Source organism: Macrobrachium nipponense, chromosome 43, assembly GCF_015104395.2.
Source record: "Macrobrachium nipponense isolate FS-2020 chromosome 43, ASM1510439v2, whole genome shotgun sequence".
In the NCBI taxonomy this organism is placed as follows: domain Eukaryota; kingdom Metazoa; phylum Arthropoda; class Malacostraca; order Decapoda; family Palaemonidae; genus Macrobrachium; species Macrobrachium nipponense.
The window spans coordinates 50,331,981-50,346,491 of NC_061104.1; the positions used below are offsets into that span (position 1 = coordinate 50,331,981).

The following is a 14,511-nucleotide window of genomic DNA, read 5'->3' on the forward strand; positions in this document are numbered from 1 at the left end:
TGCAGGCATGGCAGTTCTGTCAGTACCCATATTTAAACTTGGTTTGCAACTACATTGTCTTTTAAATAGTTTTAATTTTTCAATTTCTAGCCCAAGTGGTAAAATAAACATAGATATGCAATTACAGTACTGTACTTTTCATTTCAGATGATGAATATGATACAGAGAGTGTTGCTCCTAAATTCACAGGAGAAGAATTGGAAGGTTTAGAAGCTGATTTATCTGAATACGAAGGGTCAGATTTCAGTCAAGGAGAAGATGAAGAGTGTATAGCTGCTGGTGAGTATTTTTGTACATTTTGTTTCATGTTTAATTTATGCGGCATGGAGTTTGACTGTAAGTAGCATATTTTTTTTTTTTACAGTGATTGCTGCTTTGTGAAATATGGTTGATTTTTATGTTATGGCAATTTCCTAGAAATTTTTGTCAGGTATCTAATGAGACCACATAGTATTTTGATTTGTAGATTAGTGACGTTTTACATTAATACGTTAGTAATGGCTGAAACTGTTATGTTCATGCTCACATAAGTAATGCCTGAAAATGTTATGTTCATGCTCAACCTTTCTGAGACATCTAGGGGCATCTAAAACTCTCTGTGTAATACAAACACAGTTGTGACCTATCATGTACAAGCTCAGCAATAATTTCACGTTGTTGGTTACTGTAAGTATATTTTCCATGAAATAGTTCTTGGCACAGTTCAATTTTTTTTTCTCCTATTCTTCAGTTATTTGTCATCTTTGCAGCACTTATCTGTTTGACCTGTTTATTGTTTTTATACAAGTAACTTCCCTAGTAATTACTTAGCTAATGATTACGCTTGCACAACATCCTAGGTTCAGAATTTTCAGTAACACAGCTGTTGTTACGATGGGGGTTACAGGCCCTGTCCACTGCAACCAGAGCGTGGACGTGACAGTAGCTATACAGCATCAAACTAATTATGCTGCGCAACGTGATTCATGATTCGTCAGTTGTTCTTACTGAGGTCGGTGACATACCAACTTTAGTTTTCTCAAGCTGTTGCCTGTTTTGGTTTGCTTTTTACCGTTAGCTATGTCAGATTCTAGCGCTTCCAGTCTTCATTATTGCAGCATTATTCTGTAAGACTAGACTAACTAAGCTTTGTTGTGATGCACACACCATGTGCACTAAGTGTAGGGGACAGATATGTTCAAGGGAGGTTAATTGTCCTGAATACAAAGATTAGGATGATAGTAGATGGAAGATGCTTGAGAAGAATAGGCTTAGGAAGGCAACTGTTTGTGCCAGAAGTAGGGCCTCTTTGAGTAGAGATTCTTCTTCTAAGCCTAGACTGACTTCTGTTTGGCCTTTCCCTCTTCCCTTGGACATAATCTCTCTCCTATCTTCAATCTTCCTCTTATTCCTCCACATACCCCCGTGCATCTGACACCGATACCATTCCTAGTCTCAAGTCAAGGTTAAATTCTAAGTTTGAAAACTGCTTTTTGGTCTTTAAAAATGATATGAAATAAAAACTCAATTGGTTTCAAGTTGAAGTGTCTGATCGGTGAGTTGCTGCTCCTTCCATTATGTCCATGGCCTGTTGGAGGAAATCCCTCATGGAAAGGGAAATTACTTGTTCCATTGAAGTAATCAGCTTGGATGTAATGGCTAATGATTATAGGCATTCAAATGGGTATCTGCTCAAATGTATTCTGAGAGAAGTATTTTTAACTGAATAAGCAAGAAAAAAATTATTTTTTTCATATTTTGATATCCTTTAATATGTGTTTGTCAATGTTCATTTGTATGTTTAATTTTACAGTATACAGTATTGTACATGATTTATTATTTTGTACATGTTTATTTTGACTTATTTAAGTTAGTTAATGACTATTTTATTAACTCCCCATGACAATTTTTCTTAGTTTTCTACTGTAAATAAAATACTGTATACATGATCTATTCTGCTTACAGTATTACTAAATTTTTCAATAGGTTTGGCAATGCAGTCCAAATCTTAAGTTATGATTATTCATGTCTTCCTACTTGAGATTTTACTGGATATCCCTGAAATGTTATACTAGGTACATACATACTACTTGTGCTACATTGATCTGAGGTACCTGCAGTGTTCTAGGTGCTGTTTCAGACTGTTGTAACAAATTGATTGCCCCTGAAATTCTCCCGTTTCTAAGGCCTTTGGAGAAAAACTTAGTTTTATGCATTCAACTTACCTGTCAGATATATACTTAGCTATAGACTCCGTCGTCCCCGATAGAAATTCGAATTTTGCGGCACACTACAGGTAGGTCAGGTGATCTACCGCCCCGCCGCTGGTGGCGGGAATAGGAATCATTCCCGTTTTCTAAGACAGATTTTCTCTATCGGCCGTGACAGCAACATTGTTGTTACTCCTGATTTGATTTTTTCATCGCTATTGATCTTCTAAGCCGCTTATTTTGGTGACGTATTGGATCTTTGGTTTGGCATACTCTTTCGTGGACTGTTTTTTGGACTTGGTTTTGGATATTTCTCATGATGTCGGATTCTAGCTTTACGGTTAGAAGACAGTGTGTAAATGAGGGATGCATGGTAAGGCTACCGAAAGCTTCAGTAGACCCTCACACAGTGTGTAAGGGGTGTAGAAGGAATGAATGTTCAATTTCTAACACCTGTGATGAATGTGTAAATATGAATGAGGAAGAATGGAAGAATTTAATTTCATATTTAAGGAAATTAGATATGGATAGAGCTAGGAAGGCTTCCTCCAGAAGAGTAAGTAGGTCTCGCTCTAACGAGCCTATTAAATTAACACCTAACCCTAAACCTGTATCTTCTTCCTCTAGCTAAGTAACTGCAAATCCGCAACGGAAATTGCAGATCTTTAAAGCCTGCACTACAAGGATGGAACGTCAATGCTGACGTTGAAAGGTAAGCACAGTGATAGTGAATTAAGTGTCCCTAGTGCAGTGGAGGGTGCGTCTGATCGGCTTCATCTCGCTCCCAGGCCTAGACCTCTTCCAAGCTCACAGGCCCAGAGGAGAAGGAATGTCAAAAGCCTTACGGAGGTTATGGAGAATCCCCACCGATCAGGCGTCCCCTCGGCAGATTCTGTGACGACCCGAACTGCCAAGGATCGCTATCGAAAAAGCATCCTAAAAAAGTGTTTTTCTTCGTCAGATTCTTCACCGAATGTAAGGGGCTGGAGTTCTGATGAACTGTCACGCCCCTTAAAGAGAAGTTGGAAGGCTCCAACTTTGGATTCAAGCCCTGAGCTTTTCTCCGATCTATCACCTTGTGAGAAGAAGAAAAGGAGATTGGTTCCTAAACAGAAATCGGAGTTTCCTTCCGCTTCTAGACCTCCCTCACCTGAATCAGGGAAGGAAAAAGAGAATGCGGCTGCGAAAATTCTCCTAAATGTGCAGGAGCAACTTTCGGCCTTAGTAGGAGTTTTTACTAAGGAGACTCCCAGAAGAAAGGACTCTTTCCTTCCTATAAAGAAGACGAAGGGAAGGAAAGAAGAAACGAAAGTTTCGGCTTATACTCAGAGGAGTATGAAGAATGCGCCAAAAGCGCCAACCTGGCGCAATGCGCCAGATGCGTTTGAGACTCCATAAGAGTCAGAAGAGCCAGAAGCGCCAGATGCGCCATATGCGCCAGAAGCGCCAGAAGCACCACCCTGCCGAAATGCGCCAGAAGCGCCAGCTTGGCACAAGGAATCACGAGCGCCAACCCGGCGCAATGAGCCACAAGTGACAAATAAGAGATGGACTTCTTCCAAAAGACAATTAAGCCAAGAGGATTTGTTTAGCTTTCGGAAGGATAAACCTTTACCTGACAGGGACTCTAGTTGTCGCACAGGCGGCCAGTATCCCTCCCTTGTCAAGACATAGGTGGTTCCGGAGAAAGCGATAGGAGAGGACATCCTTCGTCTGACAGGAGAGAAAGGTGTCGCACAGGCGGCCATCGCTCTTGCCAGGAGAAGGATAAGGTCGTTTTGCAGGATCAACCTATCTCTCGTAGGGACGCAAGTTATCGCACAGGCGGTCGTCGTTCTTGCGAGAGTGGGGTGGATGTTGCAAGAGGCCAGTCTCCTATTGAAAATAAACAATCCTCTTCGGAATTGGATTTGGAAGAGGTTTCGGACTCTGAAGACCACTCGGCTCCGGGTTTGTCAGATTACAAGACACTGGCAGCCCTCTTACTTCAAGAGTTTGGGGACTCTTTAAGCCCGACTGCTCCTCCTTCTCCAAGGTCCTTATTTACAAGCACGAAGGTCCCGAAACAATCATCTTTTATTAAAATGAAGCCAACCATTTCCATGAACAAGGCTCTCCGATTCGTAGAGGAAATTGGTTGGAATCCAAGGAGAAGGCGGGGAAGACAGTCTTTACCTGCCCTCCTTCCAGACTATCAGGAAAGAAGGGAATTTGGTACGAGACGGGCAAATCACGGGGTCTAGCTCTCCCGACCACTGCCGAAGCAGATTTTTTGAATCTGGTAGATTCTTCTAGGAGACAAGCCTTGTCATCAGCAAAGATCACATGGGGGACTTCTGAGATGGACCATCTCCTCAAGGGATTGTTTAATGTCTTAGAAGTTTTTAACTTCTTAGACTGGTCCCTTGGGGTGTTGGCCAAAAGACACAAGAGAATGAATCTCTTAGTCCAGAAGTCCTTCATAGTGTTCTTTCCTGTATGGACAAGGCGGTTCAGGATGGATCAGGAGAGGTGGCCTCTCTGTTTGGAACTGGTATTCTGAAGAAGAGAGTCTTATTTAGCTCTTTTCTGATGAAAGCAGTTACTCCCACTGAGAGGTCATCTCTTCTGTATGCTCCTCTGTCGGACCAATTGTTTCCTTCAAATCTAGTGAAAGATATTTCTCATTCTTTGACAGAAAAGGCCACACAAGATCTCTTGGCCCAATCTGCAAAGAAATCGAGGACTTCGGGTCCTATTAAGAGAGAGAATCGGACTCCTCAACAGCCCTTTCGAGGGAGCTCCTCGGCCAGACCCTCTTTTAAGAAGAGAGGAGTGCAGAAGAGAGGTAGGTCTTCTTTCAGACCTATCAAGAGAGCGAAATGAGACAACAGTCCTTCAAGCACCGGTAGGAGCCAGACTTCGGAAATTTTCCGAAGAATGGACTCGGAAGACAGGCAGAAAAATATGGTCCGCCTTTCCAGTTGGTAAACAAAAAGGGATATATGATCCCCTATTCCGAGACAGACCTCCCTTGACTACGAACCCGAGGGAACTGTCAGCCCAATACAGGGACCCTGCCAAGTAAGAAGCATTATTGCAACTGGTAGAACAGATGTTGCAAAAGGAGGCCATCAAAGTGGTTCGGGATCCGCATTCCCGAGGATTCTACAACCGTCTTTTTCTGGTTCCGAAATCCTCGGGAGGGTGGAGACTGGTCCTGGATGTGAGCGCATTGAACCGATTTGTGGAGAACACAAAGTTCTCTATGGAAACATCAAAATCGGTTCTTGCGGCTCTTCGTCCAGGAGATTTGATGGTCTCCTTAGATCTACAAGATGCGTACTTTCATGTCCCCCTGCATCCATCATCGAAGAAATATCTCCGATTCATGATGCAGGGAAAAAAAAGTATACCAATTCAGAGCCCTATGCTTCGGCCATTTCTACGGCCCCTCAAGTGTTCACGAGGCTAATGATGAATGTTGCGAGATGGGCTACATCTAGAGGGGATAAATATATCCCTTTATCTGGACGATTGGCCTAATAAGAGCAAAATCGGAACTTCAGTGCTTGAAGGGACTTGGAGAAGACTTTGAAGTTGACAAAATCTCTGGGACTGCTCGTGAACCTCGAGAAATCACAATTGATCCCCCAGACTGACCTAGTCTATCTGGGGATACAGATGGATTCTCGGGGTTTTCGGGCGTTTCCATCTCAAGACAGAATTACTCAAGGCTTAGAAAAGATCTCGAACTTCTTCTTAGGGAAAGAACGGACCTCGGCGAGGGAATGGCTCAGTTTGCTGGGCACCCTTTCCTCGTTAGAGCAGTTCATTTCCCTAGGAAGATTAAATCTCAGACCTCTGCAATTTTATCTAAAGAGGATATGGAGTCAAAAGACAGGAGACTTGTCAGACATTTTTCCCATCCAACAGGGGATAAAATCCGACCTAAAGTGGTGGTTAACCCCATTAACAAGGAACGAAGGGGTGTCCCTCTTGATTCGGAACCCTCACCGAGTGTTGTTTTCCGATGCCTCGGAAACAGGTTGGGGAGCAACACTGGGTCCAAAGGAAGTAGCAGGTATTTGGACCAGACAACAAACTACTCTGCACATCAATGCGAAGGAACTCCTGGCAATTCATCTAGCCCTGGAATACTTCGAAGCGGAAGTCAGAGGGGGGGTAGTTCAAGTCAATTCCGACACACCACAGCTCTGGCTTACATCCGGAATCAAGGGGGCACTCACTCTTTCACTCTGAACGAAATAGCGAGAGCTCTATTAACCTGGACAGAGGAACGGGGCATTATTCTGCGTACAAGGTTTGTCCAAGGAGTAAAAAACCTAAGGGCAGACAGGTTGAGCAGAAAGAACCACTCCACTCAGGAGTCTGCAGACAAATATGGTCACTCTGGGGGAGACCCCAGATCGACCTGTTTGTCACGTTCCTCTCCAGGAAAGTAGACAACTTCTGCTCGCTAGAAGAAGATCCCAGAGCCACAGCGATCGATGCCTTCCTCATGGATTGGTCAGGCATAGACGCATACGCCTTTCCCCCATTCAAATTGCTGGGGGAAGTAGTAAGGAAATTTGTGGCATCGGAGGGAATGAGAATGACTCTAATTGCTCCCTTTTGGCCTTCCCGAATCTGGTTCACAGAGGTACTGGAATGGACGGTGGACTTCCCCAGATCTCTACCAGACAGGACAGATCTGCTCAGACAACCCCACTTCGAGAGGTTCCACAAAAACATCCAAAGTCTCTCCCTGACTGCCTTTCGACTATCGAAAGACTGGTCAGAGCGAGAGGCTTTTCAAAGAAAGTGGCAACTGCAATTGCTAGAGCCTGCAGAGCCTCTACCCTGCGGGTCTACCAATCGAAGTGGGAAGTTTTCCGTAGATGGTGTAGGTCGAAGAAGCTGTCCTCTTCCAATACCTCTGTAACCGAAATCGCGGATTTTCTCCTCTTCTTAAGAGAAGAATCCAAATTGGCCGTATCCACTATCAAGGGATATAGGAGCATGCTCTCAGCTGTTTTTAGAAACAGAGGGCTGAATCTCGAGAATAATGATCTTCATGATCTCATCAGGTCTTTCGAGACTACGAAATTGAGATCGTCGATTCCCCCGAGTTGGAACCTTGACGTAGTCCTAAAGTTCTTGATGTCGGACAGGTTCGAACCTATAGATAAAATCTCATTCAGAGATCTTACTAGCAAATGCATATTCCTGTTGGCTCTCGCAACTGCTAAGAGGATCAGTGAATTGCATGCTTTGGACTCTCGGGTGGGATTTAGAAAAGACTCGGCTGTCATTTCTTTCCAGGATCTTTTCCTAGCAAAGAATGAGAACCCTTCTAAACCTTGGCCTAGAAGTTTCGAAGTCAAGGGACTCTCTTCTCTAGTAGGTAGAGAGTTGGATCGGTCCCTTTGCCCAGTCAGGACCTTAAAATTTTATTTAGAAAAGAAGACACAGCTTCAGGGATGTCGACAAGGTCTTTGGTGTTCGGTAAGAAACCCCAAAAGACCTATGTCAAAGAACGCACTGGCGTTCTTTGTCAGAAATGTAATTACCGAAGCTCATAGGAATTGCCAAGAGAACTCTTTAAAGCTGCTGAGAGTGAAAGCTCACGAAGTCCGGGCTGTGGCAACTTCCCTTTCTTTTACAAAGAATATGTCCATGAGAAACATTTTAGCAGCAACTTATTGGAGGTGCAATTCAGTATTTGCATCCCACTATTTAAAGGATGTTAGAATAACATACGATAAATGTTTTTCTCTTGGACCTTATGTATCAGCGGATACTATGCTGGGAAATGGAGCAGACGCTGATTCCTTAAATTTGGTTTTTTAATATTTTTTTTTTTTTTTTTTAATAACAATTAGTTTTAATATTGTTGTTGAGTTGTGGGTTGCTAGAAAGGATGTTTGGGGATGACTCCTTTCAATCTTAGTACTAACCCCAATGAGGATCAGGTGATCGGGATTAGTGTCGTGCTCTATGATCATGCCAATAGGCAAGGTGTTTTGTCATGTAAGTGGAAAGGACCCCATTGACAAAGATCCTAAGGTTCTGAAGCGTAAGTGGGTAAGACCCCTGTAACAGACCATCAAGAACTCTTAGCATGAGGTCACTACCTCGCTGAGGCTCTTGAAGCGATATGGGCTCCTAGGCAGTAGCCATGAAGTCTTTCGCTAACACAGGTAGGAATCAAGGTTTTTAATTTTATTACCTACAACATATGTTGTTTCCTGTCTGTTTCAGTAAATTAGCTGTCTCTTACCCTCCGCCAAAGGTGCCAATCAGCTAAGTATATATCTGACAGGTAAGTTGAATGCATAAAAATGTTATTGTCATGATACAATAAAGTTTTATGCATACTTACCTGGCAGATATATACGGTGTATGGCCCACCCGACCTCCCCTCAGGAGACAGGTGGAAGAGAAAATCTGTCTTAGAAAACGGGAATGATTCCTATTCCCGCCACCAGCGGCGGGGCGGTAGATCACCTGACCTACCTGTAGAGTGTGCAGCGAAATTCGAATTTCTATCGGGGACGACGGAGTCTATAGCTAAGTATATATCTGCCAGGTAAGTATGCATAAAACTTTATTGTATCATGACAATAACATTTTCTAACTCTACAGGAAATATAATTCGTGTTTAAAGTTTTGGTTAAATGTTTGCCAATACTGAAAGTAATGTTTCAAAGTTTTATTTAATGTCTCCAGTTATGCACAAGTGTCTTAGAGAGTCACAGATTGTTTAAAGATTTTTTGTTATTCAGTTTGTTATGACTAAATTCAGGTGTACACTGATTTTGAGCATTTAACTTTGTTTAGTAAAAATGTTTTGACAGTTATGAAGTCTGTAGCCAAGATATGAGCGTTGTTACGACATTAGGACCTTTGGCTGAAGAGTTTTGATGTTTGTTATATTATGACCAGATTATACCATTTTTGAAAAAAGGTGTAGTTCATCATAAATAAAAAGGTTAATTCTTTTTACGGACACCTTTTACGATTTTATATTTTTTTAAGCAAACTTGTTCAATGTCCCTTCGTATATGTTGTCAAATAATGACATGTTGATCAAGGACTTACAAGGACTTACACAGCATCAGCAATATACTTCTGACAGTGACCAAAACAAAATTTTATAACATGCAGCACTTATCAAATCTATTTTTCTGTTGTTAAGCATAAGTGAAATTACACAACTCTGTTAATTTTACATAAAATATAATCAAACCTTTTTGGTATTTTCAGGCTTAGGAGATCAGTATCTCCATCCTACTCGTGAAATCTTAAGGAGTGGAACCCATTGCTCTCATGATGATTTTTCTCAAGCATTGTCTACAGTATCACAACCAAATAGCTCCAGTCATTTTGAAGATATTTCTCGCCCTAGTGATGTGGGTGACTTTATATTGCTGATATTTAAATTTGTACAATTGCAATTCATATTGTCAAACATCTGACAGTTGTCTCCTGTAATTTTGTATTTATTCTAGTGACATGAGTGATATTTAATCATAAAACTTTTTGTATATCAAAGGAAAATTTATCATTTATATTTTATTTGCTTTAAAAGTCTAGTCGTGAATATGTTCTGTCCCTTGATATGGTGATGGTAGTGGATTTTTTGGTATAGTAAGATATTTTTTTTTATTTAGAAATCCTAACTTGAAAATTAATGAAATCACAACTTGTCTCCAGATCAGATTTAGTGCTGCTCAGATCTCTGCCCGTTCAACGCTGCTTTGCCATGCCCTGGAAGACTCCAAGCTTTTGTCAGCCTCTCGCAATTCATTAGGTTCCCTTGGGGAGTCTGCCAAGGACGATTTTGAGGATGACGCCTCAATAAATATGCAGTAAGCACTTCTGGTTTTATTAATATTAGTTTGTGTGCCCCACGTACATTGCCCTTCCTTTATATAGGAAGTAGTAATTCAAAACGCACTTTTTGAGATACTATCACGAGACAGAAATATGGAGAAATGTAAAAGAAGGTATATTGCCTTGTTTAAGTTAATAACAAATGCTCTCTTGTATCCTTCTTTGATCCTTGAATTCCAGTAATTCATCCAAACAGCATCCTTCCCTTTATAGAGGTATCATTGGGAAAAACAAGTTGGATTTCAAAATAGTTTGAACATGAAATGGAGAAACAGTATGCATTTTCTTAAGATCCCATAGGATTTGTGGTCTTGCTCTCTAAGATGAAATAGATTTTATTAAAACTTATTTCCATGATTTATAGTGTTATCATGCCTGGTTTCTGGACAAGCTCTCAAAATATAGATGACTGTCCAAGGCACTGAAGTTTACCCCATGACAAAAATTGCTGGATTTTTCAAGTACAGGCGGCCCGTGGTTAGTGGCGCAATCATTTAGGGTCGAATCGGTTTTACGGCGGTCGTCAAAAATATTAATTAAAAAATAAGGTATTTAAAGGTATTTTTACGGCACAATTTTCTGTTAACAGCGCCCCAAGCCCGTTATGTCTAATGAGCAGAAATACCATTCTGACCATAGTAAAGGGTGTGCAGATGATATTAAAAATTTTTATTTAGATTCATTACATAGGTATTAGGGTAAACCATACACCCATGACGCTGTTCTATGCCACCGACTGCTGTTCTTCCGAAAATATAGAGTTAAAAAAGTGCAGATTTAGCGATCAATGTGTCGATTTATAAATTTTCACACTTTTATATTTAAAATGTGCACGAAAATGTATTACGTATAGTGTATTTTTATATCTGTACATAAATATGATACAAAGGCAGCTTTTGAAACTGCCCTCCACGTTATCAGAGGATTTTTTTAATGTTCAGTCTTGTCCGCCGCCAACTGCCACTCTTCCGAAAATATAAGAGTTAAAAAGGTGCAGATTTAGCGATCGATGTGTCGATTTATAAATGTTCACGCTTTTATATTTAAAATGTGCATGAAAATATATTACGTATAGTGTATTTTTATATCTGTACATAAGTATGATACAAAGGCAGCTTTTGAAACTGCCCTCCATGTTATCAGAGGATGTTTTTTCATGTTCGTTCTTGTCCGCCGCAGCCTGCTACTCTTTCCAAAATGTAAAGTTAAAAAAGTGCAAATTTAGCGACCGATGTCTCAATTATATAAATTTCTTGCTTTTAAGTTTAAAATGTGTATGAAAATATATTAAGTATAGATTATTTTAATTTTTGTACATAAATATGGTACAAAGACAGCTTTTGTAACTGCCCTCCATGTTATCAGTGTGTGGATGTTTTTTCATGTTCGTTCTCATCAGCCGCTGTTCCGAAAAATGCATTAACAAAGACTTCACATGGTTATACATTATTAATTTGGGAGCTAATTGTAACTCGTTTTGTTAATGAAATTTTAGGTTTTTGTTATAAGTTTTCATGCTTTTATGTTTAAAATGTGTATGAAAAATGTATTAGAGGGTATTTATTTTATTTTTGTACGTAATTATGTATGATACAGTGGCAGTACGCATATCAATTTGAAGTCTTTGTAACAGCCCTTCACATGATGAAGAGAATAGGTTGTTCAGTCGTGTCCGAGTAATAAAATTTTTTATCATTATTGAATTACATTTTTATAACATTTTATTTATAATTGTTGCATAAATTGATTTTAAAAGAGACAACTCGCATATACATTCGTTTTTGCAACACTGCAATTTGCTTGTTTTTTCCATGGGATAGAAGTACATAATATAACTGCAACTCGGTTTTTTGCTTTGTTACACAAGCAAAAAATTGAGGTACGAGCGTACAAGCTCAAGATGCCACTGCTAAATAGGTAACATAGTGGCAAAATTAATATAAGCAAAGAAAAAGTAAATGTGCATATTTTTCATAAATCTTTTGAAAAGTTATACAGTGGAACTTCTACTTATGAAAGTCCCTACGTTCGAAAAGTTCAGGTTATGAAAGTAAAGACGAAGATTTTTTTTGCTTCTGTGTACAAAAATAATTCAGGCAGTCCCCGGGTTACGACGGGGGTTCCGTTCTTGAGACGCATCGTAACCTGAAAGTCGTCGTAAGCTGGAAAATCGTCAAAAATCCTAAGAAAACCTTACTTTTAATGCTTTGGGTGCATTTAAAACTATGTATACTGCATTCTTATTGCATTTTTATCCAAAAAACCTTCAAATATTGATTATTTTGCATTATTGGTGTCATATTTCTTCTGCCAGATCAGCGTTGTAGGCGTCGTAACAGTGGAAATAATTTCTGATGAATATAATTGAAAAGCGCCTTAACCTCGGAACGTCGTAAGCCGAACCCATCGTAACCCGGGGACTGCCTTTATATTATTATTATTATTATTATTATTATTTTATTATTATTATTATTATTATTATTATTCATTATATATCGGACTGTCAAAGTCACTCAATTCGACTGGGTGATTTTTATAGTGTGGGGCTCCAGGTTGTATCCTGCCTTCTTAGGAGTCCATCACTTTTCTCGCTATGTGTGCTGTTTCTAGTAGCACACACTTCTGCATGAATCCTGGAGCTACTTCTAGTTTTTCCAGGGTTCCATTTCAGGGATCTTGGTATCGTGCCTAGTGTTCCTATGATTATGGGTAAACTTCTGCTGGCATATCCCTTATCCTTTTATTTCTATTTTCAGGTCTTGAAACTTGTAAATTATTTCTCTTTCTTTCTCATCTACTCTGGTGTCCCATGGTATTGTGGCATCAATGAGTGATGCTTTCTTCTTGATTTTGTCAATCAATGTCACGTCTGGTCTATTGACATGTATCGCCCTGTCTGTTCTGACACCATAGTTGCAGAGGATTTTTGCTTGATTGTTTACTATCACTCCTTCAGGTTGGTGCTCATACCAACTATTACTGCAAGCTTATTACAGGCTCCAGTGGATGGCTTCTGCTACTGAATCATACCTCTTTTTGTACTGGTTCTGTGCAAGGCTTGCTATGGTTTATGGTGTTTTTTCATATTGCAAATCCTGCATATAGGTGAGATGTTATTTCCATCTGTTGTTCTTTGGACATAACTGGTTCTTAGGGCCTGATCTTGTGCCCCTGTTAGCATTCCTTCTGTTTTTTACTTGAGTTCTCCCCTCTGTAGCCATTGCCATGATTCATTGCTGGCCAGTTCTTCAGTCTGTCTCATGTACTGTATGTACATAGGTTTGTTGTACCATTCCTCTGTTCTGTTTGTCATTCTCCTGTCTATATTTCTGGGTTTTTGTCTACACTTTTATCAGTCCTTCTTCCCAATCACTCCTTAGCCATTTATCTTTGCTGGTTTTCAGATACATATTGCCCCAGTGCTCTGCTCTGGATGTTGATACAGTCCTCTATGGTTAGTAGCCGTCTTCCTCCTTCCTTTTGTGATATGTATAGTATGTGTATTTGCTCTTGTGTGTAGTGCTTTGTGTATTGTCATATGTTTCCTTGTTTTCTGGTCTATGCTGTGGAGTTCAGCCTTTGTTCACATACTTATTCCTTGGTCGTATCCTTCATCTCTTTGCATTACATATCCTCTCGTTATTCCCAGTTATTTGTATCCTGTCTGATCTATGTGTTTGATGCTATTCTCATCTGGTAGCATTATCCTTTCAGTCCTTGTCACCTTATCTTTTTGTATGTTGACCAAGGCACATTTTTCTTTTCCAAACTCCATCCTATGGGTCCCCAGATACAATCCTTACAGTTTGGATTAGGGTATCTATTTCTTTTATGCTCTTACCATACAGCTTTATGTCATCTGTGAACCTCAGAAGTTTAATTCAGTTGCCTAATTTCTTGAGTAGGTACCCAGCATCTGTCTTATGCAGTACTTTTGGTATTATTATTATATTATAATTCAGAAGAGGAACCCTATTCTTATGGAACAAGCCCCACAGGGGCCATTGATTTGAAATTCAAGTTCCCAGAGAATATGGTGCTCATTAAGAAGTAAGAGAAATTAAAGGAAAATACAGAAAGAGACCTCACGTATTAAAATGAAAAAATAAGTTAATACAGTATGATTTTCTTTCGCAGTACACATTGAAACTTAGTTTTAATAAGTAACTTTTATATTTTATACTGTTAAGAATTTTTTAGGCATTTTGAAACCAAGATGGTTTAAACAGTGTTAACTGTGGATGTATGTTATAGGTGTTCAGTCTGCAATAGAGGGTAGCGCCTCAGCGGCGTGGTTGGCATGGTATTAGCGTCCCACCTTGGTGGTTGCGGGTTCGATTCTCAGCCATTCCATTGAGGAGCGAAAGTTGTGTGTTTCTGGTGATAGTAGTTCACTCTCAACGTGGTTCGGAAGTCACGTAAAGCTGTTGGTCCAGTTGCTGAA

The 14,511-nt window shown here is 40.1% G+C and overlaps 1 protein-coding gene across 1 annotated transcript in view; it reads left to right on the forward strand.

The window, feature by feature from the left end:
- LOC135213918 (centrosomal protein of 192 kDa-like) overlaps positions 1-14,511 on the forward strand; it is a 203,154-nt gene that overhangs the window by 28,605 nt on the left and 160,038 nt on the right. Inside the window, exons 4-6 of the mRNA XM_064248013.1 lie at positions 148-279; positions 9,438-9,583; positions 9,888-10,042. Coding sequence (XP_064104083.1) covers positions 148-279; positions 9,438-9,583; positions 9,888-10,042 — 433 coding nt within the window. The remainder of the gene's footprint in view (positions 1-147; positions 280-9,437; positions 9,584-9,887; positions 10,043-14,511) is intronic.